The sequence below is a fragment of a genome, unplaced genomic scaffold (genome assembly GCF_019419815.1).
Source record: "Pyrus x bretschneideri cultivar Hongxiangsu unplaced genomic scaffold, Pyrus_bretschneideri_v1 Contig12, whole genome shotgun sequence".
NCBI classification, from domain to species: domain Eukaryota; kingdom Viridiplantae; phylum Streptophyta; class Magnoliopsida; order Rosales; family Rosaceae; genus Pyrus; species Pyrus x bretschneideri.
This window is the reverse complement of record NW_025999413.1, coordinates 2,396,546-2,424,238: the sequence shown is the minus strand read 5'-3', so window position 1 is coordinate 2,424,238 and position 27,693 is coordinate 2,396,546. Positions and strand designations below refer to the sequence as shown.

The 27,693-nt window shown below is 38.4% G+C and overlaps 2 protein-coding genes, 2 long non-coding RNA genes, 1 other non-coding gene and 1 pseudogene across 8 annotated transcripts; 2 read left to right on the top strand and 4 right to left on the bottom strand.

The window, feature by feature from the left end:
* Positions 1–3,223: 3,223 nt before the first annotated feature.
* TRNAA-AGC lies at positions 3,224–3,296 on the bottom strand. The gene has a single exon. It is a non-coding gene; the product is annotated as a tRNA-Ala (tRNA).
* A 4-nt stretch (positions 3,297–3,300) lies between these two features.
* LOC125474359 lies at positions 3,301–6,245 on the top strand (annotated as a pseudogene).
* Positions 6,246–8,073: 1,828 nt separating this feature from the next.
* LOC125474109 lies at positions 8,074–9,719 on the bottom strand. Its single transcript, XR_007255808.1, has 3 exons — positions 9,656–9,719; positions 9,440–9,548; positions 8,074–9,044 (listed from the first exon to the last, which is right to left on the bottom strand). It is a non-coding gene; the product is annotated as an uncharacterized LOC125474109 (long non-coding RNA).
* Positions 9,720–12,094: 2,375 nt separating this feature from the next.
* On the bottom strand, positions 12,095–13,901 carry LOC103935310. The gene is made up of 4 exons (XR_007255807.1): positions 13,629–13,901; positions 13,436–13,520; positions 13,237–13,322; positions 12,095–12,160 (listed from the first exon to the last, which is right to left on the bottom strand). It is a non-coding gene; the product is annotated as an uncharacterized LOC103935310 (long non-coding RNA).
* Positions 13,902–15,007: 1,106 nt separating this feature from the next.
* On the top strand, positions 15,008–17,128 carry LOC125474358 (thioredoxin H2-like). The gene is made up of 3 exons (XM_048577919.1): positions 15,008–15,189; positions 15,325–15,447; positions 16,663–17,128. Exons 1-3 carry the CDS (start codon positions 15,067–15,069, stop codon positions 16,795–16,797), a joined length of 381 nt encoding a protein of 126 aa, XP_048433876.1. The 5' UTR covers positions 15,008–15,066; the 3' UTR covers positions 16,798–17,128.
* Positions 17,129–17,345: 217 nt separating this feature from the next.
* Positions 17,346–27,090, bottom strand: LOC125474357 (inositol hexakisphosphate and diphosphoinositol-pentakisphosphate kinase VIP1-like). Of its 4 annotated transcripts, none has more exons than XM_048577915.1 (30): positions 26,662–27,090; positions 26,500–26,559; positions 26,231–26,277; positions 25,804–25,887; positions 25,632–25,695; positions 25,325–25,478; positions 24,991–25,061; positions 24,508–24,612; positions 24,104–24,196; positions 23,645–23,719; positions 23,360–23,445; positions 23,054–23,260; positions 22,877–22,976; positions 22,718–22,788; positions 22,422–22,503; positions 21,754–21,912; positions 21,583–21,625; positions 21,287–21,369; positions 21,049–21,111; positions 20,894–20,968; positions 20,646–20,765; positions 20,210–20,451; positions 19,817–19,861; positions 19,365–19,431; positions 19,146–19,217; positions 18,617–18,924; positions 18,469–18,526; positions 18,222–18,389; positions 17,992–18,066; positions 17,346–17,828 (listed from the first exon to the last, which is right to left on the bottom strand). In XM_048577915.1, exons 1-30 carry the CDS (start codon positions 26,746–26,748, stop codon positions 17,565–17,567), a joined length of 3,228 nt encoding a protein of 1,075 aa, XP_048433872.1. In that variant the 5' UTR covers positions 26,749–27,090; the 3' UTR covers positions 17,346–17,564. The 4 variants fall into 4 exon arrangements, with proteins under 4 accessions (XP_048433872.1, XP_048433873.1, XP_048433875.1 ...); XM_048577916.1 differs by having other exon boundaries at positions 26,680–27,090; XM_048577918.1 differs by lacking the exon at positions 26,231–26,277 and having other exon boundaries at positions 26,680–26,747.
* Positions 27,091–27,693: the final 603 nt, after the last annotated feature.

Below are 27,693 nucleotides of genomic sequence, written 5' to 3'. Positions count from 1 at the left end.
CCGTTGATCCAACGGCTACAAATAGAGAGTTCCTCCAAAGTTATAATAATTGTAACCGTTGGATTTAAATTCAACAACCCATATTGTCCGGTCAGTAGGATCCTGAGGCATTGCCTCGGAGAGGATCCAATTCCCTACTTGAAACATGTAGAAAGGTTTGCATTTATATGCTCCAAACAGACAAGTGAACAAGTACACTTTTATTCACCGGAGGATGACACTAATTAAAACACAGAAAATTTTGCACTAACTTTCCCCAACATACAAGTGAACAACAAGAAGTACCTGAGAATTGGGGTCATCGGGCAGCAAGGGTTAAGCGCGGTGTCTCCGTTCTGATATTTGGGGTCTGAAAAATCAAACATTGGAATCAGACACCATTCACATTCTCATTAGTGACAGATGCATCCGGAGCAAAAAGTAGAAAACCCAAAGCAGATAACAAGCATATGAAATACCTCATCAGCCGTGTACTCGGTTTCCGTCCTGCCCTCCATCTCAACTGTTGCTCCGTTCCAAGTAAAAACCTTCAACAACCAAAACCCACAACACAAATGCGATTCAAAATCTTTAACAATCAAAACCCACAACGCAAATTCTATTAAAAATATGTAAACTTGGGAAAAGAGCTAGGGGAAGAAGGCGGCTTGCAGCAAATTTGAGCCTGGGCGCGAAGGTGAGCCAGAAATCAGGGGGGAGCTCGGTGCCGAAGATCTCAGCGGTGCCGCTGAGCAGGCGGAACTTGAGAGGAGCGTCGTAGCCGACTTCGATCCTGAGCTCGCTCTCTCGGTCCAGTTTCACCTGCCTGTCGGCCGCCGTGCGCCATCTTCTTCTGCTAGCTTGGCTCTCGGTGCCCTGTTGGGGTTTTATGCAGGACAGAGTGCAAAATTGGCGCTTTGTATTCAATTGGGATTCGAGGGGTTTTAAAGAGTGTTCGTTTGGGGTTTCAATGAGTAGAAGAGTGCAATAAGACACCGGAGGAATTCCGTTGGAATTTTAAGAGCGAACTGGGAAGACATCGTGTCCGAATTTTTTCTATTAGAGTCGTCAAATCCAGTCTTGAATTTTTGAAATTTGATTCAATTGATAAAATTATGAACTTTTAAAGGGCTCCTGTTTTTAGCTGTGGATCAAATTTTAAGGGTTCAGATTACTTGATTTGATAGCTTTGGTGAAAAAGATTAGAAGATGATCTCTTCCCAACTCTATTTAATAGCGAGTACTGTGATCCACCGACTACCTTATTCAATTTTTTTTTTGTTGAACTACTTTATTTATTATTCTTTTTTATAAAAAAATATTAGAGGACGAGCTGGTGGTTTCATCACGTCTATCCATTTTATCAAAGATCGAAAACACTCATAGAGGCAGTTTCAACCTTTCTTTAGTATCATTGTGTGATTCACCAGTGTCAGGAATCAAACCCAGAATGTGACGTGTGGAATACAGGCCTGAAGTTTGTTCCTGACTACGGGTCATCTCGTGGTGGTTACTTGTTTATTATTATTATTGAAATTTCGTACTATATAGTGGATGGATACAAATCTTATAATTTAAACTCGTTAGGATGTGTTTTTGCTCACAACTTTTAAGTGGTGGTAATGTTCACACCTTATTTATCGCTGTTAAATGAGTTTAAATTTTGAAACTTGTGTCTATCCTACATAAATCTCGAAATTTAAACACATCTAGATTAAATATGGTTGTGAGCATCACCATAACTTGATGATGATGAGTTGTTGGCCTGGCTCTACAAAAACTTGACATGGTATCAGAACGTGCATTTTATGATAAACTCTCGCACCAACTATCATATTGTTGTGCATATAATAATATCGATGTGATTAGTAGTTGAACTTCATGAAAACCTTTGGCCCATCTTGTAATTCTAGGCAACTTCGCAGATGGATTCACGAGACAATCCATGGGACCTTGACTTTCTAGGCTCCTTCTTGTTCTCTTTCGAAGAAAGTAGAAGGGCAATTCCCACTTCACCTTTCAACTCCTCGACGCTTCGTGACAACTTCAGGGTAAATTCTACGCACCTTCCATACGTGGGTTCGCTTAAATAACCACAAGCCCCCCAACTCGAACCTCACTCGATCGAAAACTCGAACCCAAAAACATACAGAGAACTGCAAATATGTTGCCAACCGATGCTCCCCAAAAACGCCCACAAATTACTCAAAGACCGGACTTCATCGGCCACTTTGCTTACTTCAACCTCACAATCTGCTACCTCACCACTATGTACCGGGCGTACCAGGCCGGCGACTACCCGGTCCTCGCTTTCGTCATTTTTGTCTACGTGGCCTACTGGGGTTTGGACAAGTGTCAGCAGGTGTACAGTCGGCTGCCGCGTGGCGAGAAGTCGTTGAAGAAGGAGGTGTTGAGATTCACCTATTGTGTGTTGACAAGTGGCATTTTGTTTGGGTTTGCTTATCAGTTTGGGACGTTTATGCCCTTGCCTGTGGTGGTGATGATGTATTTTGTTGCCGTTGCTACCAGTTTGCTGCTCTTCTATGTCTACTACTTCAAAGATGACCAAAACGGGCGTTACGAAAAGATTAGCGACAACTCGGAAAATGTTTAATTCTTTTATTAATAGCAAAATATATGAGTAATAATGCGTAATTTGCTAGTACGAAATTATGAAGTTTCTGTAATTTTGGACTCGTTATGTTGTTCGACTGAATTTGTTTACTTTGAGTCGTCGTATTATTGAGTGCTTGTACTTCTGCCATTCGAATTCAATTAAAATGATTAAATCCTTATGCTATAACCATTTGAGCTACATCTATCATGGTTTTTCCTTTCTTTTAAACAAATAAAACTTCAATTAACTAATGGAGACAATTGCAAAACAAATTTTATTATATGTAGTGGTTAATCATAGTGGACATGGTTCGACTTGGATTGGTTTTGCAGTTTTACTTCCCAGATTGAAACTAACTCAGTATTAGCGATGCGGATAATTTGATCCCTGATAACTAAAACAAAAGAAGAAATAACCAAATTAAACCACTATTATGTAGATTAATTCCATACGATTTGACCGTTTATGTCTAAACAAATAATTAACCTTTAAGTGATCAGATGGTTATTACGAGTTTCTACATATTTGTTGACTTAGATGTCAAATTTCTCCGATGTCACCCAAAAAGAAAATAGACCCAAATACAAATGGGGTCAATGAAAATTTTGAGGAAATAAGAAAGAAAAATGGAGAAGTGGGGTATCGATCCCCATACCTCTCGCATGCTAAGCGAGCGCTCTACCATCTGAGCTACATCCCCATGTCAGATATGCACCGTCTGATTTTTATATATTCTATTGTGGTGACTGCCGGGTCTCTCAAGTTCTTCGGTTCACTGGTTAGTTGCACGCCTTTCCCTGCAGAGAGCGACCGGCGGTGTTCCAAAATGTTGAGACGATTCCTGCTACGAGCTTCCGCGGCTCGCCGCCGTCTTCCCAACGCCCACTTTCCTCCACCATGCTCAGCTCCTTTAGTTCCCAACCGTTCTGTTTCGTCAACATCTTATTATTCTTCTTCTTCTTCCCAAATCCCAGACAGTCCTTTCGTCGAACAGTTGGAGGACAACCTCGACCAAACTGCCACTCAACCCACCACCTCCATCGCCGTCGACCGCTCCGGCCTATACAACCCACCCGGTAACCGCCACCAATACGTAATTTGCATTCACTAATGGTTTTTCTCATTAGTTTCTTAACTTTTTCTAATTAATTGTTGCGGCAGAGCATTCCCATGAACCCACTTCGGACTCTGAGCTCGTCAAGCACCTCAAGGGAATCATCAAAGTTTGTGTTTTCTTTTATTTTCTCCATTATTTTGATATGGGTTACTGTAAATGTTGCAATTTGAGTGACAACGTGGTTGTGAATGTGGGTTTTTTTTATCAGTTCCGCGGCGGCCCAATCTCCGTTGCTGAGTATATGGAGGAAGTTCTGACAAATCCGAAAGCCGGATTCTACATGAATCGAGATGTGTTTGGAGCTGGAGGTGATTTTATAACCTCCCCTGAAGTGAGCCAGATGTTTGGGGAGGTAAATTCATTGTTGTTGGATTGTTAATTACTCGATAATTTTTCATCGAATTCAATTGGGATTTTCTTTAGGAATTGGATTGTTGAATAGAAAATGAGTTGTTGTTTGCTCTGCTTGTTTGAATTTAGATGGTTGGTGTTTGGGCAGTGTCTCTGTGGGAGCAAATGGGACAGCCTGATAAAGTGAACCTAGTAGAGCTAGGTCCGGGAAGAGGAACTCTCATGGCCGACCTTCTTCGTGCATGTACCGGCTCTGCTCATTTGAACTTCTTTATTGTTAATGCTGTACAAATGGAAAAACAGTAACGAAATTTAGTTTCTTTGTTGCCTAGGGTGCATCAAAATTTAAGAACTTCACCGAATAACTGCATGTACACATGGTAGAATGCAGTCCTGCGTTGCAGAAACTTCAGTACCAGAAGCTGGAATGTGCAGACGAAGAGGTTTCGGATGGCAAAAGGATTGTAAGCGCGTTGGCTAAAACTCCTGTATCTTGGCATGCCACATTGGAAGACGTTCCTACAGGATGTATGTAGTTATGTTCTTATCGTATTCCAAGGAAGACAAACTTATTTGTACGTAAGTGCACTGGAATGGAATGAAAAGACCTCTAGGTTGCATGTACTAGCAGTTGAATGAAATGACCTCTAGTTTTTCTTTCTGCAACTTCTTGTTTGCAGATAGTTTAGTTTTGTATTCGCAAGTGATGCTTTTTTATTTTACTTCGGATAAGACGATATCAGGAGAAGGAAATAGCATGCTTACTACATTCTCATAGGATTGGTGGATGCATTATGTAACACTTAACTGGACATCAATTTACATGCATCTTGCTGGATATAGTTTTGCCGAAGATAATTAGTACGTTCTTTAGTTTATAAAAACCAGTCCCTTGTTATGATTAAGCCATTATAGCTCTTCCAGTTGTCGTGCAATATAATTAGTATTGTATCTTAACACTTGGAAGCGTGAATGTGAATGCTTGTTTTCTTCCCCATGAAACTGACTGTAGCTTTCTTGATTATCGTTTCAGTGCCATCTATCATCATAGCCCACGAGTTTTATGATGCTTTACCAGTTCATCAATTTCAGGTTTGTGTGGTCCATTTGTGATCTATATCACCAAATCCAAATGCTCGCTCTATGGACATTGTTTCATTCTCTTAAGGATTTCTTAATCTTTTTTGTTTTCTGCAGAAAGCTGCTCGTGGCCGGTCTGAGAAAATGGTTGATGTTGCTGAAGATTCAACGTAAGGATGTAAAATAGAATTACTCTCTTTTGCAGATGCTTTAACAAAGGAGTTGTGTTATTTGATGCTCATAAATATTGTTTAGGTTTCGTTTTGTTCTGTCTTCACAGCCTACACCAGCGACTCTTTATCTTGCAAAACGCTGCAAATGGGCTGGAAATGAAGAAATAGCAAAGCTTCAACATATCGAGGTTTGCCCCAAAGCAATGGAGTCGACTCAAACTATTGCTGAAAGAATTGCTTCCGACGGAGGTGGAGCTCTTATAATTGACTATGGCCTCAATGGAGTAGTATCAGATAGTCTGCAGGTCTGTTGCTTTTACTTTTGCAGTACTTCAATTTGTTGCAGGCCATTCGGAAACATAAATTTGTCAACATTCTGGATGATCCTGCGTCTGCTGATCTTAGTGCATATGTTGATTTTGCTTCCATCAGGCACTCCGCTGAGGAAATTTCAGGTACGCCGTCTCATTAGTCTTTCTTTAAGTATTATATTTCCATGAATTGGGTTCAAGAACAGGTTGAGGATGCTTAGTATCTCTGCAGGAGAGATTTCTGTCCATGGCCCGATTACTCAGTCTCGGTTCCTTGGTTCTCTTGGGATAAATTTCCGAGCGGAAGCATTAACACAAAACTGTACAGAAGAACAATTCGAGTCTCTAAGGAACGGATACTGGCAACTGGTTGGCGAAGGTGAGGCCCCCTTCTGGGAGGGGCTGATGAAAAAGCGCCCATCGGAATGGGCACTCGGTATTTGGCAATGGCCATTGTGAACAAGAAACAAGGAGTTCCTGTTCCATTTTAGTGAAACCCGAAAAAATAGTAGCATTTGGATGAGATTTATTGCATGTACACTAGTTGGGGTTCTGTCATATTTTTGCAAATTAAATTGCTTTGATGTTCTAAATAATAAATAGATTGAACGAGAAAATATGCCCGCGCATTGCTGCGAGAACCTGTTGTTTCAGGTGTAATCAGATGAATAAAACACATTTAAGTTGAATAAATCCAACACAATTATCAACAAATAGTTTTTTTTTTTTTATGTACATTCAAGTGAGCTGGTATATAAACACATTTTACAATGAGTGGGAAGAAACCGAACGTCTTTGATTGGAAAGAGATGGTTTCCAAAAAAGTTATGTTTCCTTAAGAAACAGAAGAAACATTAGTTCACACAAAATTTCAGTTACCAAATTCGAAAAAAAACAAAAATGTGACTCTATATGGCTTTCTTACTACTCAAAAATATCCCTTAGTTAAAGAATGCCACACATCATCACGTTGCTATTATATGAAGTATATTCCTCAGTGGCAAGTAACATACTCTCCTTAGCATGACCTCTCAATCCCCTATATCTCTCTAGAATCGTACAATAACCCATAAATATAGTGCCCCTTTAAAATCCAAGCATACATTAAAAATTCAACAATACAGTTCCAAAATCTCTATAAATGAACATACCTCAAAAAGCCAACGGCCCAAGTGACACACTGCATACACATACGCTCACACACACTGAAGAATGAACGCATTATATTCAGTTAGCACCATTCAACTTTAAAAGCAGTGAGACCTTCCAAAGGCACAGCCTAACTGGCCTCGGTTCATATAACCAAATTGAGAACAGTTGAATTTTAGAAAAGCTGTAACCACAACTGAAAAACAAAATCAAAATGAACAGAATAAAATATCAGCAGAGCTTGAACACTAACATCCTTTGAAAACATGTGTTGGTTACATATAATATATATGCGCATACATTAAGAAAATGACTTGAGTGCCCTAGCAGTAGTCTGTACGTTGAACCAAATCACTATTAGGTTAATTGTATTGATTCACGCATCTTTTATGTGCTAAATCTCTACTAAATTGCCCTACGAAAATGACATAAAACTAATTAAATTCCCAATATATCTGAGATATACAACTTTTAAAAGTGTGACAATATATGCAGCACCAGGATGTTGCAGAACTCACTGCCCCAATTTAAGATTCAGGGTTTTATCCAATGTATCTATAAGCTTTAGATACATCTGAGAATTTGCTTTTCACAGTTGTTACTCTCATCATCTTTTGAGAGAGATAGATACAAAGGTTAAGATTACAAGGGGGAAGAGTTAAGAATCCCTCTAAAATACTAAAGAAAAGCATACCTACAACGGAGTAAACAACTGTTTATCTCCATAGCAGTTTTTCAGAGCATTTATGCTGTCAGAAAGATAGTGCTCCACTCCAGAAGGATGGACAAATTTACCAGATGGAAACTGACCCAAAGAAAACATAATTAAAAGTTAGCATCTGACGAACAATTGAGGTGACGCAAAAGGGCAACACATGATGTGAAATTATTATACCAAAATATCCTAGGTCTGTTAATCTAGTCACCCAGTAAAACAGAACAAAAATTAAGCACAACAATATCAAAATTAAAAGGAAGGAATAATATGAAACCTTGTGCATAGATCGTTTGTGAGAATGAATCACACAACAATCAAGGATGGACAAATCACAAAAGTGACAATTAAAGGGCACCTAACGGACACTCCCATCTCTCTCTGTGCAATCGCAGAAATCCCTCAGGTTTCAGGAAGCAAATGGAAAACGAAATGCCTCTTTACCTTCACAGAAAATCCTCTCATCTCTCTCTCACCCTTGTCTCATCTCTCTGTCTGCAAATTGCAGAAAAGAAACCCTAAACAAATCCCTGAAATTCCTCGCCTAAATCCTCTCACATTTCTTTCTGACACCCCCTATCTCTTTCTCTCTTTGCAAAACCTAAACCAGATCTCCTAAATCCTATCTCAGACACCCGACATACAGCCAATAAGCCAAGATATTAAAGCAATCTCTACATAATACTTTGGAACAAATTAAGCAGAGAAATCAGTTTATAATCCCTAAATACTGGAAAGAATGAATCTTTGAAAGGGAAGCTTACAGGTGGCATACAGAGATTTTTATTATAAGAAAAATGTCACCCTAATCCCATATTAAGCAGAGAAATCACTTCATAATCCCTAAATGCTGGAAAGAAGGAATTTTTGAAAGGGAAGCTCACCACTGCAATCATAAGGCGTGACCAGAGACGGCTTCGGAGGCTGCAAAAAAAGGCTCAAAGAACGAAAAATCAGGGTCTCCTGAAACTGAAAACAGAACTAAATTAAACCACCACACGTAGAATCGCAGGCTACAAACTGGCATGGTTATGGTTCATCTGCTGCCACAATGACTTGGTTCATTTCTGCCACAATCGCAGAACCAGTTTCTAGTGGTAGAATTATAGTAACAGTATATAGAAACAAAGAAATTATCTTTGCATCTTGCATATCAACAATCATAAAATGCATCAACCAATAAACTAAAAAATAAAAAGCAAAAAGAAAAAAAACGTATGCTTTCATTTCAACAGAAAAAGTCTGCATAAAGATAAATTGGAATGATAAACATACAAAATTTCACTTTTCACTTCACAGAATTTGTTTGAAATCACTAATTACCATTAGAACAACTTCATAATGAAAAAAGATTACACTAAAATTTTAGAAATTGTTGCTTACCTATCTTCAGAAGCATCTTTATGATTTCTAAACATTTTTCAAAAAGTGGAAAGATGAATACAAACCTCCTCGGATGGACATGCTAATAGGATCATCCAGTTGACCATCAAATACTTCCAAAGATAATGACAGAAGTGGTGTCTCCATTACATGCTTCTCCGAGAGCCCCCTGTGAGAAAAAAGAAAAGTAAAAATCAAAACTTGCCTCTGCTAAATAGGAAAACCCCTACAAACCACACAATCAGAAAAATTAAATACCTTTTTTTTGTCTAAAATTAGGAGAGGAAAATAGAATGAGAGTGGAAAATCCTAAAAAATAAGAAAGAAAAAAAGCCAAAATTATAGATCTAGAGAAAAAAAAAATTACCCAAAGTTCCACTCAACACAAACATAAGGGCCAATGTGAAGGTGAGCATAGAGCCGTGCCTTCTGCATGGTCTTGAGAAACCTCACCAGATTATACCTCCCTTTAAAATTGTACTAAAACCCAGCATAAACCCAGAAGGTGAATTTAACTACAAAACCAAATATACAAAAGTATTCGTTTCAGATCTAAATTCATACCCCTTTATACTGGCTCCAAGGTGGTTTTTGTCGTAGCCATGTCCAAGACAATGCACCCAAGACTCCATACATCTACAGCAAGGTTTGCACCAACTGAGTTCTGTATAACCTGGGCAAGGAACCAAAATGAAGACTTAAGTAAAAGTAAAACCATCAAGAAGCATGCCACGAAGGAGAAAAATACAGTAAAAAAAAAAAAAACAAAGAAAAACTCACCCTCACAAACTTATACTGTGAAGCTCCATTTGATTGCTCTAATCTTCATTAAGAAGATTGGTACATGTGATATCCCGTCCCGAAACTATCGAAACGTACATGTGAAATGACCCTTTTACCCCTAGTTTGTTACGTTATGTTTTTGGTTACTTGGTGTGGTGTTGGCAGGTGCTGGGCCACCCACACACACCCTCACTGTCTCTATCCCTTTCTCTGTCTCTGTCCCTGTCTCTCTCTCTCTCTCCCGAGCTCCCTTCCTTCTTCTTCTTCTTCCTTCGAACTCGTACGGACACACACACAACTACGCTAAATCGCCACAGATCAAAGACACTAAGGGCATAGTCAAGATCGTGAGGTCGAGGGGAGCACGATCATACCATTTTCAGGTATGAAATCCATTGTTTTCACGTCAATTCGACAATGGAAATTTGTGTACTGTTCATGCAAACATTGACCTAGCTTGTTTTTGGGATTTTGAAGTCAGTTGACGCCGTCAGCGTGCCAGGCACGTGCCTTGGCCGGCGCGTGGGGGCGGGTGCGGCGGTGGAAAATTTTTCTAAAATTATGGTTGTGATCCTGAGGTTGTATAGAGCACGTTGGTATATTCAATTGTCCATTTTGAGCAATGTATGAGAAGTTATTTTGAACGGAAGGTTATGTGCTTTAAAATTAACGTTTTTATAGTATTTTCGCATATAGGTGACACGTATCCCGAGGACGAGCGTGCTCACGCGAGGCAAGGGGGCTACGACCCTTCGACGTACCAGTGAGTGGGCTTTTGTTTTCCGTATATACCTATATACATATAATTCCCAGGAATTTATATAAATGCTTATTCGTTACATGCCATTCCTTTTATATTATTGGTGGTTATGCATGATTAGTTGCATATACGTTTAGTTATACATTCAATTATATGTACACATATGTTTATGATGGTGCTGTGGAGGCACAGGTAAGTGCCAGGTAAGCGTTATTTAACAATTGCATTAAATAGTGGTTAGAGATGATTAGAGAGCTCATAACCTGCACCCCCGGTGTTAGTGCTCCCGCCCAGAGTAGGGCACAGTCCTTCACGTGTCGTTCACCTCCCGCACTACACGCTCAGCTTGGATCCAAGTTAGGTGCACAGTCTTGTCGTACAGACCACTATAGGTGGTTCCGACTCGTAGGTGACCCGCGATTATTCGCACAGCCTTCACGTGATCGTAGCACTAGAGCGTTATATGTATTGCACCCAGGCCTGTCGTACAGACCACTATAGGTGGTTCCGACTCGTGGGCAGGTTTAGTGTTGAGTTTGAGATTTGAGCTCTAGATTCAGCCGTACAGGTCACTTAGGAGACTCCGGCTGCCAATGATGGGTTATTGATATGGTTTATATCTGAGCACTTGCATTTCAGTATGAGATTTGGTATGGCATATCCTTGAGCGTGATTGGCATATTTATAGTATACTTACATATGTTTATTTTCTGGGAAGTATACAGGTTTTACGGCGAGAGTTTAGAATATTGTTTTTGAAATGGTTTTTGAAAACCTTTATTTTTGCCCACTCACGCTTTTGTTTTGCGCCCCTCCAGGTTTTAGCTAGCTAGCAAGGTTGGTGGTTTTCCCAGAGGGCTTTTCCGGCGTTTCTGACAAACGATCATCAGCGTAGGTTCACCTTTGGGTGCACTGTTGTAACGCTATTTTATTTGGACTGCTTAGGCGTTATGCTCTGAACTTGTATCGTTTCACACTAGCACTTATTACTTTGACTTTGTATGCTAGTTTTTAATTATTCGTACTTTTATATTACTGTCTTACTAGCTTCCGCACTGTGCACATGGCTACGTCACTTCCACGTGACGGCCAGCACGCTCTGATCTCGGTCGAGGTGTGTCAGTACCTGTCCAGATACATTACAAACTTCATTTAATTAAAGAAGACAGAAGCCAAAAATGTAGAAATCCAACACAATTAACGTAAAGAGAAGCATATGAAATCATTAAAATAACATACTAATACTGCAATGTAATCAAACAATGATTATTCGACATTAAAACTAAGCCAAAAACAAAAACCCTTGTGCATAAAGCACACATGTTGTCTTAACTGTACTAACACTATAACAACCTAAACGATAATTAACTGACAATTTAGTTCCATCAATATGATAGACATACCAAATTGTCAACAGACTAACAAAAGTAAACATAAACCCTCCCTAGAAATAGCCCAATGGTAGGATTATGCAGTCCAACTATGCTGAACTAAATAAGAAAAAATTCAAGTGACCAAAGCTAATCTAGAGCTTTCTCCTTTCCCAAACACAGCAAGAATCAGAACGTGCGTCGTCAATTTCAAGAAATTCACAGAAAGAGAGAAAGAAAGGGATAGAGTAGCACAAACCTCAGATCGAATGGCCTCGATCGTCTGGATTCCCTCATTATCAGTAGCAGAAATCAACAAAAGCATATATACAATGACATTTTATTAGCCACTGGTTGGACCACATTTATTACCTACCATAAATGGAGAAACAATTTGGTATAAGAATCTGATAAGAATCTCATTCCACAAAACTTCTTCAATCCGAGCCTAAACAACTGCAAGCTAAAAAATCTCCAAGATACATACTTTCATCCAGATCATCCACCGCCAATAACAAAACCACACCCTATATCTTCATTTAGCTAATAAGATTAAAAAGTGAACTTATCACCCAAATAAAATAGGTAGATTAACGAATATGAGTTAAAAAGTGGAGGAAAGCAACAAAATCAATCAAACAACGAATTGTCAATAGAATAAAACAACAAATATAGATATCTGAATCAAAGTTTTTATTTTTTTTTATTTTTTATTTTTGTCAAATGAAGACTTAAATGTTACTCAACATTGTTTCTAATTGCAGCTTCCTTTCTACCTGTAAAAGCATGGTTGTCTTAGCTAAACATACATTTTTATCATGCAAAATCAAGATGGAGACGTTATCTTCTGACAACAGAAATGGAAGTTCAAAATATTATTGAATCATCAAATGTTGAAATTACCAATCAAATACAGATAAACCACCACCAGCAACCAAAACAGTTTTTTTTTTTTTTAATGAAATTATACACCTCTCACCCAAGCAGCAACCAGTTCTTTTGCGCTGAGCGTCTGTAAAACACATGAGTACGGATAAATTATAGAGAGCAACAATCACTAAATTTCTAACATCACCGGCATTCACAACATTAAGCATGTAGGGAAACTATTTCATTTCATTTTAATTTTAGGTGACACAACTGATGCAAGAAAGGGTCGAGCAAGTAGCATGGCATCAAGAATAAAGGAAGATATTTAGGATAGAACAATTAAAAGTTTCTACAAATCATTAAATTTATGCTTACATAAAATATACATGCATACTTAATTTTTCAGACAATTATACTTCACAACATAAATTGCAAGTTGGGCCTATTTGGTTAACTCAAAAGAAATTGATGGGTTAGAAAAAGCACCAAAAAAAAAAAAAAAAAAATATATATATATATATATATATAAAGACGAATGTTCTTATGTTGTTCTCCTCTTACATCGACAAAACACACACCTGTGGTTTAATGCTCCAATATTCAATGAGAAGGCACCAGGCAAGAAGAAGCTCAAGGCTGGAGAGAAGCTTCCAAAGAGAACAATCTATAAAGCAGACCACAAAAATTAGACAAAACCCAAAAACTAAACAGTAAAAAAAAACCCCTAAAATGAAAAGAAAAAAAAAACTGAATTTGCAGAAATGTCATAGCTTGTACCCTATCTTATCCAAGTTGTCGTACATCCTCGAGCCCTTGCGTTCATATATGCTTCCTCAATTTTAGTGTAAACCCCCAAAATAAACTGCAAATATTATAGAAATGGTAAAATGAACTGCAAACCCGTCAATCATTTCCCAAAATAAACTGCAAATCACAAAATTACCTACTCCAAATCGGCTGGAGAACTCACCAGGAAACCAAGGCTTTTATGGGCTTAAAACTTCCTTCGAAGTGGGACTAAATTCAAGGTTTTTCAACAAGAGATCGTTGTGCTTCGTAGTTTCTGAGAGAGAAGGCGAGGAGAGAAAATGGAGATGGAAGCAGAGTCGAGGCTATGTCGTAGCTGAATCATTGGCTTCCACGATCATCAAGCATGACCGCACACGCACAACACCCTACCTAGAGAAGGGAGACGGCGGCGACTGGAGGATAGGATGGAGGCGAGACCGTGGTTCTCGCTGGGTCTGCGAGGAAGGGGCAAAACCCGGAGTCTCTTGCTTGAACCTCATTCTCCTATCTTAAATAAGGCCTGAACGGTAGCATAAAAGCCTTGGAACGGCTACCGCGCCTGATTCGACTCACCATTATTAGGCCTTCTTTGTCTTCGCAGAAGAAGGCAATGAGGGTTTGAGAAGGAAATGGAAAAGGCCAGCTTGACCATCGTTCTTCCCTTCCCACGATCATCAACACGTGTGCATCAAGATTAGCGGCAGAGAGAGCCTGGCAGAGCACGTTCCCAAATATCTCTCTCACTCAGTCCAAACCCGTAGCTCCCATCTCTCTCCATTATGTTAGGCTCTGTGTCTCCCTCCTCTGTAGTCGTTCTGTCCCCCTCTCTCCGCTCGCCAGAGGCACACCCAGCTGTCTCCGAGTCAAAAATGGGAGCGATTGTCTCTCTCCAATTTGTCAGGCGTGATTTCCCCCTCCCCTCTCCGTCGTCGAGTCAAACGTCAAATGCAGCCAACGGCTGAAAATAGGTGAAAGGTGGTTAAAAGCATCCGAGTGGCAATCTTGTAAATAAACTGAAATGTGGTTCAAAACACTGTTCGTTTGTACAGTGCAATTGAACAGCCTTCTTTAGACTAAAGTAATGATTTTGTTGCATCTTGTTGAATATGTGAGGATTTATCTCCACGCGCTTTTTATTTTCTTGACATGAATGTGAAGCCTTTTCTTTTTTGGAAGCTACGCATGCTACGTAGAAAAAAAAAAAAAAAACAGGAAATTGCCTTCGGCATTTGTGTTGGAGATATTTCTCAATGTGTCGGAAACACATGTCAATACCGTAAATGTAATAATAATACAATTAGTTGAAAATTTAAAAAGATGTTAACCCATTGCATTATGTTCCGACCTATCGAATCATGTTCTAACCTACCGAATCATGTTCCGGCATACCGAAAACTTTGTGCGTTGATTTGCTCGCTTCAAACGCACGCAAGACGCAACCCAGACTAAAATCCCAAGTTCTCTAAGGTCCCCGAAACTGTTCTTCGTTTTGTCTTATGCAATTGGTCCCTTGATGATATTTAGATGGTAACGTGACATAATTTGACATCGAGTAATCGTTGGAAGATAGAGAGAGAGAGAGAGAGAGCGAGAGAGAGAGAGAGAGAGAGAGAGAGAGAATGGGGTCGTATCTGTCACGCTATATTGACAACTCGGCAGGGGAGGAGTCCGGAGTGACGTCGTTTCACTCGTCGGAGAGATGGCAGCTTCACTTGAACGCCCATAAGGAATCCTCCCAGCTGGTACTTGCCGAAGCATGTTTTTAATTTTTTTTTTTTTAATTTTGATTGTTTGAGCGTTGAAATTAGTGAGAGATTAGGGATCTGAATTTACTGTTTTATTGCCATAATGATTTGCATAAATTGGGGAACGTGAAGCTGGTGGTCGATTTCTCGGCGTCGTGGTGCGGCCCCTGCCGGTTCATAGAGCCCGCCATCCGAGCCATGGCCGCCAAGTTCACCGACGTCCAGTTCGCCAAGATCGACGTCAACGAGCTATCTGTAAGTCCTTCCAAACTTGTGCTAATAATTGAAAGTGCTTTTATTTAAAAGTGCTTTTGTGAAAGTGCTTTTATGTTAAAAGTGATGAGCTAGAACCACATTTATTTTTCGAAGTGCTTTTATGTTAAAAAGTGATTTCTTTCATCAAGCTGAAGCACCTTCAAGTGCTATTCCAAGAATTACGACTTGGATTTTTATACAAGTGCTTCCAGTAAAAGCCCTTATGCGTACAAGTGCTTTATAGAGAAGCATTTCCAATCGGATCAAGATTTCTGCCAAACTGGTGTAGTGAAACTAAGATTTTAAAGGATTTTAAAAGTGATAGATTTAATAGGATCTAGGAGAATTTAAGACTTCTACAAAATTATTCATACAGAATTTGAATGAATTTAGTTTGTAGATTTTGGTGGATTATGGTGGATTGTCATATAATTTTTTATTGAAAAAAAAAAGAAAAAATCTTTTCTCCTGCCCTAATGTACTCGATAGCCACTTTGTCTCCTTCCTTTTCGGATCCCCTTTCACATAACTACGGCTCCATCTCTTTCTCAATTGGTAGATCAACATAACTTTGGTGAGCTTTTGAGCATTATACCACCAACAAGTATCACCACCGACTGCCCTTTTGCCACAAACGTACATTGTGGTACTTCAGTAGTGCTTGTAGTACCACATACATTAAAAAATCAGAATGGCGAGATAGTAGTATTAACTAAAATCCTAGATCGATTATGTCCTTCGATAATCATACATGACTAATTAAGGTCCAAGGGTCATAATAAGAGATTCCACCAAAGTATATGGTGGTTACCTGTGTGTGGCTTGGGTAGGTAGAGATTTGAGGACTGCCCATATGGAAAAGGATTTGAAATCCTAGGAGGTGAGGTTGGATTCTTTTTAGTCTTGGTTATATATACTTCTTGCTCTCAAATCTTACAAAATCCACAACTTATTGAAATCTTCCAAAATCTTAATTTTTTTTAATACACTTAGATATAGATGGATTTTAAAATCCTTAAAATCTTTTAATTGACTACACTTAGATTTGAATGGATTCTAAAATCTTTTAATTGACTACACTAGGATTTTAAAGTCTTTTAAAATACTCTCAAATCCGAGTTAGACAAAAACGCTTTTAATTGTTAGAAAACGCTTTTAGCCTTTGGACCATATTGCGTTTTGTTTCTGAACTAGGGGGTTTTTTTTGGTATGTAGGAAGTGGCGCAGGCATTCGGTGTGGAGGCAATGCCAACGTTCGTCCTGTTGAAGAAAGGGAAGGAAGTGGATCGGGTGATCGGAGCGCAAAAGGATGAGCTCGAGAAAAAGGTCGAGAAATACCGCTCTGTCTAAGATCAGAGTTTGTGTTAATTGGAAAGACCTGATATGCTATAGAAGCTTTCTTGCTAGTGTGTGCTAATGCATATATTGTACACTATAAAGGGGAACCATATTCATGTCTCCCCGAGACCCCGAGACATGGACACTCGGAGACTCGGACAGTGTATGCTTGCTGGATTGTGTCAATGTGTAGGTTCTTCAGCCTCACCACTGATTCCACAGCCCTTTCAGGGTGTGCAACTCCCTCAGCCGGCATAAACATTCATAAGTATGTAATTTCGTATAATCTCGTGATGTAGAAATATCATCAAGGTTTAAATACAATGTGTGTTGTACCTGGCAATCTCAACTCGCAGTTTCGCCTCTTTAGCCATCTGATTGAGTTCTCTAGGAGTGGTGAGATCCCCCGAATATCGTGGTGTTAGGTGGTCGGCCAATTTTGAAACGTTTTAAGTCCTTAATTTACTAAAAGAATAGTTGAAGGGGTCAATTTCAACTGACGTTATAGTTCAGGTGGCCAAACGTTAGAATCAAAACAAGAAAGTAAAACCAGAGAGGGGGAGAGAGAAATGCAGGCTCTTTATTTTGATTTTCGACTCCCATCTCAACAACATTTATCTGTGGTTTTCAGCTGTTAGTAATTCAAATCTACTCCAGAAGTTGTCAAAATTTGACCTTGGTTGCTCCACCAACCAAAGTTCCATGTGCATCAAGATGAGCACAAGAACAACAAAGGATGTAAAAAGCAAAGGACGGGGCAGGGCGGTATGGGTACTTTGCTACTTTCCATTAGAATTAGCATGCTTATGGAAAGGCCAGAGATTTACCAGGCGCTCGAGCACTGCTGCGCTTTTTGAGAAATAGCCTGTGAATCCTGCTGGAGTCGATGCTGGAGGAAAATCTTCTGCTGGCATAGCAAACGAGCGTATCATTTTCTCCATTTTATCTAATGTTAGATACGATCCCACTTCTTGCAACCTTTCCGGACCCATAACCGGTAGTGTGTGCTCTTGACGCAAAAACGTAGCCTTACTGTCATTCTTCTGCCAAGCACAAGATAAAACACAGCTTAATTTGTTGAACAAGCAAACACAGAATCAGTTCAGTCCCCCTCGCACGTTAATTCATTTTTCTGTTTACTCATTTTTAGAAATGTGTTTTGATTCATTCGGTAAAACAGTTTTCCTATCATTTCAATTGTATTACCTCCAATGGCGATAGGTCTGCACCACGGCTAAAGGTCAGTTCCACGCGGAATTTTTTTGTGTCTTCAAGAGCTACCTGCAATTTCAGTTTCGAAAATACATTGGTCTCAGGATAATTTCTACATGCGATAATACTAATCAAGGTATCATGATAGGGAGTCGTGATTATACTAGTAAACGCATATGGGGTCTTATACTACTTATGACTACGCTTGGAAACCATTTACTTACTGCTGTGTTCTCGAACATCCTCAGAACTATATAACTCATGTAGTCAAGCTCCTTAGTATTGTATAAACGCTCCAATGCACTATGGCAAACTAGGCCATCCTCTCCTTGAAGAGACTCGTCCAGGTTACAGTAACGGAGAACATTCATGAGAGAGTGGATGTGAGATTCCTGTCATTCCAAAATTTTCATTAATTTACATGATCTATGTTCAAAGATAAAGAAAATGTACATAAAAGTATATACTTACTGATGTAAAGTACAGGCGCGTCCGCACATGCCGTTCAGGCGTTCTGACATTTGCATACCTATCAAGGTAATGAAAAGTTTGTTAATATCAATTAGGAATAATCCATAACTGAAACGATGAGCGAAGAAGTGAGGTTCTCTTATGTTACTTTGGATCCAAACGATATTGGGTCTCTTTATCATCGTCGTCATCCTGATCTATTGATATCTCGCTTGTTGTACTGGGTCTCCTCGTATCTTCGTTCTTAGCAGAAAGCTTTGGCGTATCACTTGTGCTAGATTTTCTGTCATCAATCTTAACATGAAGCTTGGGATGATGCTTCTTATCTTCCTTCTCGGTATTGGTTGACTTTGAATGTTCATCCTGATCACTCTTTGGTTCAGCAGCAACACTGATGGCTTCTTCACGAGTATTTCTGAGGTCAATCATTATCTTACCCAACAAACGACGAGCAATCTGAACGAAAAGAAAGATAATGTAGCATATTGATAGGGAGTAAAATACAATTTGATGTGGAGCCTGGAGCGAATAAAAATTTTCTAAAAAGATCAATGTACAAGAAGCAATGTACCAACCGAGAAACTAGGGAGAATGCATATAGAATATCTACTACTCTAGCTCATGGTATTTCTGATGTAAAGAGTAATACGAAAGGGGCATGCTGACAGGAAGGCTACCTTTGAACCAATATTGAGTTTCTGTGTTGGATTAATGCCATACTCATTTGGGATGACTCCATCTGCAAGCAACTGCAATTACCACAGAGGAGTCAGTCTAATTTTGATGACCGAATCGTTTGAAAAGGAAGCCGTGATGCTCAAGAGCAGAATATGAATAGCCCAGTAGGCACATTTGCTATACAATAAAAGCATCTTGGCTCATGACTACGACTTTACCTGAGCAATTTTGAACAGCTCATCCAGACCTTCCAGATTAAGATGTGCATTATGCAGGAGATCGTATCTGTCAAGTAATCACAGATCATATAAATCACATTCAGCCAACAAAAAAAACCTCAGGACCATTGTAAGAAAATTGGCATCAGGAGATAAATTTTGGATTGGCATTCCCCTACTTCTGGCTTCCCATATCAAACTTTATGATAAATGTATAGTCCCAGATGAGCTACGTTGGACAAAACCACGTGATAAAATAGAAGAAACCACAATGAGCCTACTTCTCTATGCAGCCATTAACAAGATTCCAAATTCTCTTGTATAGTTAGATTGGACTGGAATCCAACTTAGAACTTTTACAACAATGATGCAGCAAAATAATCACACATAAGAGTAGCTAATTGCATAAATTTGGTATATTATCTAAAAAGAGATGAAAACTGACAACTCACTTGCACGAGTCGTAAACATCTGGAATTTGTGTTAAGTCGAATCGTCTGCCAGTAAAACCAATGTCAACAAAACTGTCAGTCTATCCATATTACACTCCTTTTCAAGAAATAAAATCTTACTTTGAGCAATCGCATCATTTTGAGCGACTATATTATTACATAAAGTACTAGGTAATTGTCAATTGAAAAGAATACAAGAGTTGAATATAAACAAATTTAAGAGTTTGATGCAAGAGTTGAAAAGAATAAGAGAGTTGAAATACAAAAGATATTTCATAACTTCAAAAGAACCGTTGCATCTTTTATGCCCCGTGTGGCAAAGAATTTGAATAAATGCAACAATAATCAAATTAAAATAAATATTAAAAACAAAAAAGATGTTCTAGAACTTACTCTTTTCGTTCACTGTACAAGTCCTTTGCAAGCTTTCTCCATCGAGCATACATCAAAAGGAATCCCTCACTACCGCATGGTAATCCAGCAGCAATACGATCAACATCAATGTTAGTCTTACCAAGGGCCCTTGCTTGGTCATAAGGAAGTGTTACATCATCTGAGCTTGTCTTTGTAAGTTCCTCATTTTCATTCTTTGCTAGCAGTCGTACTTGTTCAGTGACCTTCTTAGTCAATTTTACCTATTCAACGGATACGAAACATTAAGAGAAAAAAAAAGGGGCGGTAAAGTAAGGATTATTTGGAAAGCTTTAAAACAGAACTGTTGCAATTGTCATAATTCATATAGTCTATATTAGCATGCTACTAAATGAGGAATAACAGACTTGATACGAGGACAAATAAAACTGTAGGTAAGGAAACCGAATGCAATTACCAATTTAGGTAGAAGTTCGGAAGCATCTAAAGGCAGACCACCTCCATCAGCCATCCAAGGAGGTGTTGCACTGTTATTACCCGTCTTTAAACCAGAAGTAATAATCTCATTCAACCTAGCCTGCAGGGAAAGTATGTGAAAAAGAGAATCACATGATCACATAATTGTTAAAGAAGAAGCATTCTCAATTATGGGCTCCCCCACACCGAAAACTAAAATAAATCAACCTGTGAAAATGATAGACAAACCTTTGCTTCGTCCATCTCAACACTTGCATTGTCTAGTCCATCCAACATAGAGGAGTCCTTGCTAACAAGGGAAACCTTAAGAAAGGGAATAAATTCAGTCATGCAGCTCGACTTCCGAAAGCAGTCACAATTATGTAAAAAAAAAAACTACAGACCAGGATTGGTGTTAGCTGCCCTTCAAGATCAAGTAGGCCTTTAGCAAAAGCAGCGGCAGACATCTGTAAACAGATATATTGTAAATAATGTAACTCATCAATGATGAAAATTTCAGGGGTTAATGACCATAACAATTAGGAAATTCACTTCATTTAAATAGAGATCAAATTTCACAAGAAGAAAAAGGGAGGACTATATAAAAACTATATAAACCCACGATCACTAATGAGACTATACCTGCACACGGCCCTCATCAGAGCTGTAGATTTTAAGATCATGACGATAGGTGCTATGGAGGCGAAGCAGGCCGGTACCTTCACCTGCAATTGTGTACAAATTTATTATGAGAAGTACCCAAAGAAATAATTCTAAAACGAAGTAGCACTGTGAGCAACTTTGTAGAGGCAAAGCTGACGATATCTTTGAAGAAAATAATAATAGCGAAAAATCAAAATCTTCAAGATATACGTACTCCAGTAAACAGGCATACAAGTTGATACTAACAAAAAATGAAAAAGAACTGTGACTATTACCTGGATACATATTATTCCGAAAATATCTACCCAGCTCCTCAGCCTGCAAACAAGTGAAAGAAGAAAAGAATAAAAACAAGAAGAATGAATATAACACTATGATTTTAGGACAATGAGGGCTCTTAAATTACAATCTAGAAGTCCATGAACAAAACAAAAATCAATCAATACCTGCTTCCTTCCAGCATGTGTAAGGACACCCCCATATTTAAGAACCATCAAAGCTTCAACTGGGCGTTCTTCCTCACCTTCCCCATTACTTTTTGCCACTTTAACCCACTTTAATGGCTTTAGTTGAACCTTCCTATAAATGCCAGAGAAATGGCCCCCCTTGATAAACATAAGCATGAAAACAGCACATGATTATAACCATGATGCAGTATAACAGTGTATCAAAACAATTCTGAAGTACAAGATTAAGACATTTTGGCAACTAGTCAATCTTTATATGACACCGATCCAGTACAATTAGCTTCATTTAGCACATCGTTTCATCCCGATTTTGAGTATCAGTAATTAACTCAGATGATACACTGTAAGTAATCTTATGAAAGCAATCCAGATTGATTTATGAAACGAATGTTCAAGTACAAAAAAAGTGAGCATTCCCCTGATAGTTTGTGGAAGTAGTAGAAGTGTTAGACTAGAAGCCATTTCACTTTCTGTTGAGAATTGCATGACAAAATGAACAGATAAGCAATAAACTCATATTAGAATTATAACACAGGAACCTATAAAGCACAAAGGTAAATTCAATTTGTGATGAAAAAGAAGTAAGGAGAAATTATAACTAATTACATTGAATTACAAAAAGCAGAAATTCCAAATAAAATAGATACCTCCTCAAGCACTGCTTTAACTTGACGAAGCTTTTCAGCATGTTCAATGTCTTCTGCCTCACTATCACTTTCTCGACCTGGTCTAGACAATGTAAGGAGTCCTCATTAATTAAGAACCCTCACCAGTGCAATCATATGAGAACCAGCTAACAAAGATAATTAGGGTGTTTCCTGATATGACTTTAAACATGAATTTCAAAGAATGGGAAAAGGGGTAAAAGGTGAGTTTCACACGATTAGATCACCAATTATTTGTTAACTAAAATAGGAAGAAAATTTAATCTTAAAATAGATACCTGGTACGAGGTACTAGCATTCGTGTGGCATCTAATAAATCTTGCAATTGGACAGCACTTTTCAATTTCGTCTGCAAAATGAGAGCCAATACCAATGGTCAGTTTATACAATATGTTGATCAAAATAAATGACAAGGTCTAAAAGGCAAAATCAATCACCTCGGATCTAGGTCGTCCACCATTGTACTTAAGCATCAAGTTTAGCAGCTTTTCCTCAGTAACCTTCAGCTTTACCTTCTGTTTGGGAGTTCTATCACCACTGTCAAAGCAAAACAGAGATGAGAAGAGAAAACAAGCAAATCAACTAAGTAAAAAAACTGAGAGAAATAGACATACTGACGAATGATAGCAATAACACAACGTAGCTCCTCCGACTGCCCAAATGTGCCAATGATTCCACTTCCTTGACGAGTTAGTCTCTCAGTAGGTTGGCTTGGTTCATTGACTTTCCATGGTAATGTTGGTGGAATTGCAGAAGAAAGATGAGGGGCCTTGGCATCTAAAAGTAACTTCCTGAGCACACAAGCAGCATCATCATAATACCTGTATTGCAAAGTAACATCATTTATTTTTGTGACCACACAGGAAAAACCGGATTTAGAGCACCTTCATGATTAATCAAATCATTATAAAGAAATTTACTTGTGAGAGTTCTTTACGAAACTCCATCCATTTACGTCACAAACATAGGAGCGTCCCTCACAGCGCAAAAGGTCAAACCCACAAACCTGCAAAAAATTGGAAGAATTAAAAAGTACATCCCAAACATGTGAGATTAATGAAGCTCTCAGTACGTTCACAGTATCAGAAGACAAACTTAACTACTGGAACACAAGAGAATACTAAAGCAACATCAAACCAGTTACTGCAACTAATAATTAGCCTTGTAACATCCAGACTATTTGATACCACATTTGAGTTACATACCGCTTGCCTAAATGCAATGCAGACCTCCCTTGCCATTTGCTTCTCAGTGGGTGTCAGTAAAACAGGATACCTCACCTGTCAAACGAATTAACAAGCAAACATCACTCTTTCAACCCTCATTTGGCAGTAGCAATGTATCAATTCACCCAGTATTTCCTGCTTGCAGCATTCTATCTGCTTTACCAAAAACAAACCTGGCCCAGACACCATCTACGTTAAGGATTGGTCATTACATCATTGGTTGAACCGGGCAATATAATAACTTTCATTCTAAATATGTAAAGAGAATGTCTATCAACATTGGTATTCCAAAGCAACAAGGAAAAATTCACCACTGGAAATAAAGAATTAACAAGATTACAAGAAATTGGAAATCAGAAATTCAGATGAGAGAGAGACAGCGAGAATAATCAGCCGAACAAGAAGAACAACCAAACATATCTTACATACAGTACTTACTTCCTTGCCATCAGGATTTCTCATGACAACACCATCAACAACAGGAGACTTCCTTGCCTCAGCATGTGCATATTCAGGTCCCACTGTATACACCTGTATTATTTGACAAGAAGAGAAAAATTATTTATTAAGGACATTTAAATGTTGGAATATACAACCAAGTTAGAAGAAAATAATGGCCTCAAACATTGAAAATGCACAGATAGAATTGTGTAAGTAGTCTATTCTAAATGACATGCAACTTGAAATGTTAAGGATGCGTTAGATTAATGAGAGAGAATATAAGGATGCAAAATAGTAAGAAGAATTTTTTTTTTTTCTTTTCTTTTTCTCATGATAGCAATTGACCTTATTATCATGTGAAATTAAGAATAATGAGAGGTCTCAAACCCAAACCATCCAACCTTGACATCTGTTCCTCCAGTTGGCATGAATTCCTCGTATATATAAGAGCCTTCACGTCTCACTCGTCTAACATCCGGATGGAAATCACTAGATCGGTTACCAACCTAAAATCAGACGATAAAAACACAAATGAACGATCATGGATAATAAACATAGAAATCCTACGAAGTCGTAAAGAGATTAGTCTCAAACTTGATACGCTGCTAGCCACGTGTAACATTTACATATCAGTACTATTTTCGTTTTTTATGTTCAAGGTCAAGGTCAACCAAAAATTCAACCTGGTGACAATAATTTGGTTTGTGTGCAAGAAATAAACTAGAAGCCCAAAGCAAATCAACTACCTAACAGCTATAAGACTTCAGTAAACTTTCTTGTACATGTATTACCTTGCTTTCAAATATTTTTCATATCACACATCCAAACATACAGAAGACACAAACTCTCATTTTGAGCTAACAAATAAGCAGTTAAAACCTCACCTTCCGAAACAATTCCTTCATTCCTCCACCTGCCGAACTGGGATAATATATCATTATACTATGATCATCCCCTTCATAGAAGCAGAAGACAAGAGTCAATAACGTTATTCTTAATATATAACCCAAAAGCAATAACAGGTGCAAAACAAAAAGTTTACAAAAGAAGCAATAATGGATTCTCCTAATGTTTTAGCTGTTGAGTATTGACTAGGTTTAGGGTTTAGCGAAAACAATGTTCAAACAGAAGCATATAAATTTTACCAGCCATAATATAATGAAAATAAATCATATTAAGATAAAACAACTTATTCATAAATGTTGGAAATAAGTTGACCTTCAACAGGCTTCTCTACAAATGGCTTCCAGAAACGCTGACCATGAACCTCAACAAAATCTTCTTCCTCAATAAAATAGTCCAGCTCTTGATAAGGTACTTCTCTATTTACAACGGCATATCTGGGAACAGAGACTCCGTGCATTTCAAGATGCTTCAATCCACAAAAGTAATATATTAGTTACTGACATTCTACTTTTATAACCATAAATATTCGAAACACTAAGTTCATGCATAAAAATACATTTAAAAGGTGTATGGAGGGGGATAATGGAAATCCTTGATAAGACGAAATTCATAACCATACCTCATAAACCTTCCTTCGGTCATGGAGAAGGTGTTGCGGCTCCAACTCATTTACTAGAAAAGGCCTGGATAAAAAAAAACCAGATAGTTAGAGAATAAACAGCCGTCCTTTAGTCCAAATATAACAGAATGGATGAATCAAATAGAACCTGTACATAAACAACAGAGCTTACTTCCTTAAAGCAGCATATGCCTCAGCCTTTTCCAGAGGATAGCCGGAGGAATGAAAGGCAATCAAGCAGTCACAAATTGGCCAGCTGACATACAGTAACAGTGAAAATAAATTAATCACCTAAAATTTATGTATTGCAACAGCCACCAAGTTAATGAAACTAGAAACTATCACCATAACCGAACACGAACATTTCAAGCTGTTTCAATCGCTTCTCAAATTAAAATTATGACCATTACATATATGGTGATGCTATCCACACACCCCCTCCCAATTTCCGGCTGTTGGATTGAATGAATTGACTAAGATCAAAGGACAGAAATTAACAAGGGGTGTGTGAGAGGTAAAAATGAGTGTGTCGATAGCACCACCCTCCGTATAATGTGCGAAAACACATACTATTATGATAATCAAATACGAAAAAATACCTTTCAATTGGATCTTCAAGAATGACTCTATCCCTAAAATGTATGATCTACGAGAACATTTCACAACAAGACATGTATAAGATTATGGCATAAAATCGACACTGCGTATATATTTGCACAATAAAACGATCAACAACACAACACAACACTTCTTAAAACTTTTTCGATACGTAAACATAATAATCATCCGTAAAAATGGATAATTAGATCGAACTCGCAAACAAGAACAATTTCGACACGAAAATTCAATGAGAAAACAAAATCAGCACCTCAAATTCGCCAAACGCTTGCAGCCGTTCGAGAATCTGCCCCATGGGCGCCGAAAACACCTGCAGAAAACGAACAAGTTCATAGCATACATACATTGTTCAATATACATACATGATTGCTTTCGAAGCGTACACAAAGTGAGCAAAAAGGAAAAGATGAACCTCGGGGCCGCATTTCACCTTCTTTTCCATCACACAAACTCCAATCTTTATCTTCTCTCCGGTTTCTCTCTCCTGCTCCTCCTCCATCTCTCTCTCTCTCTCTAACTCTTCACTCCCACAGCTCAAATCCGAAGCAGAACAACGAAAGCTCGTCAGCCGCCGTTCGACCACAGAAAGCCGCTATATATACACGAATACGTGTACGTATACGTCTATGTCTAGGTGCATGCCAGGAGTGTGGAGATCACCACATGTGCAAATACGGCAGAGTTTTAACTCGGAGCTCCGACTCAGTTGAGCGAGTCACGAGGTGCTTTAACGGCCAGATGATTGGAGAGTTTTTTCCTGAACAAATAAAAAAAAGGAAAAAAAAAAGAGGAAATATTATAAGGGATGCGTTTGGAGATAGACATTCTTGGTATCTGGAATATGCAGTCAAAAGGCGGAATTAGGACGTGGAAAGGTTGATGTGTAGCTTTTCATGTCCTTGTCCGGCTCACGGAGCGTTCATGTTCTTGTGCTACTCTTACCGCTACTCTCAAGTTAGCAGAGAAAGTAACCTACCCTAGCGGTAAAACCAATTATGCGTTGTTATGTGTTTAATCGATGTTATGGTAATAATTTTTTAAATCAATTACGTATTGCAGCGAGAAAAGATAAAACAAACCCTTGCAATCCTAACATATCAAGTGCAACAGGGGCAACAACTAAAATCCATTACGAAGTATTGTTGAGAAAAAAATAGAATATAACAGTGCATGATTAACGTAAAATATCGATATGGTTTTGTAATTAAGAGTAATGATATTCATACTATGTTTTTGTATCATATTTCTATACCACCTTAGGTGGCATCTGATGTAAACAGTCACATCATTTTGAAAATTTGCAAAATCCAAGGAAAGGAATGAGAAAACTCATTGAATACCACAATCATCATTTAATTAATTAATTTTTCTTAATTATTAGTTTATTAAATAATGAACTAAATTTAAAAATCTGATTAATTCAAATAATATATCTGTCCACATC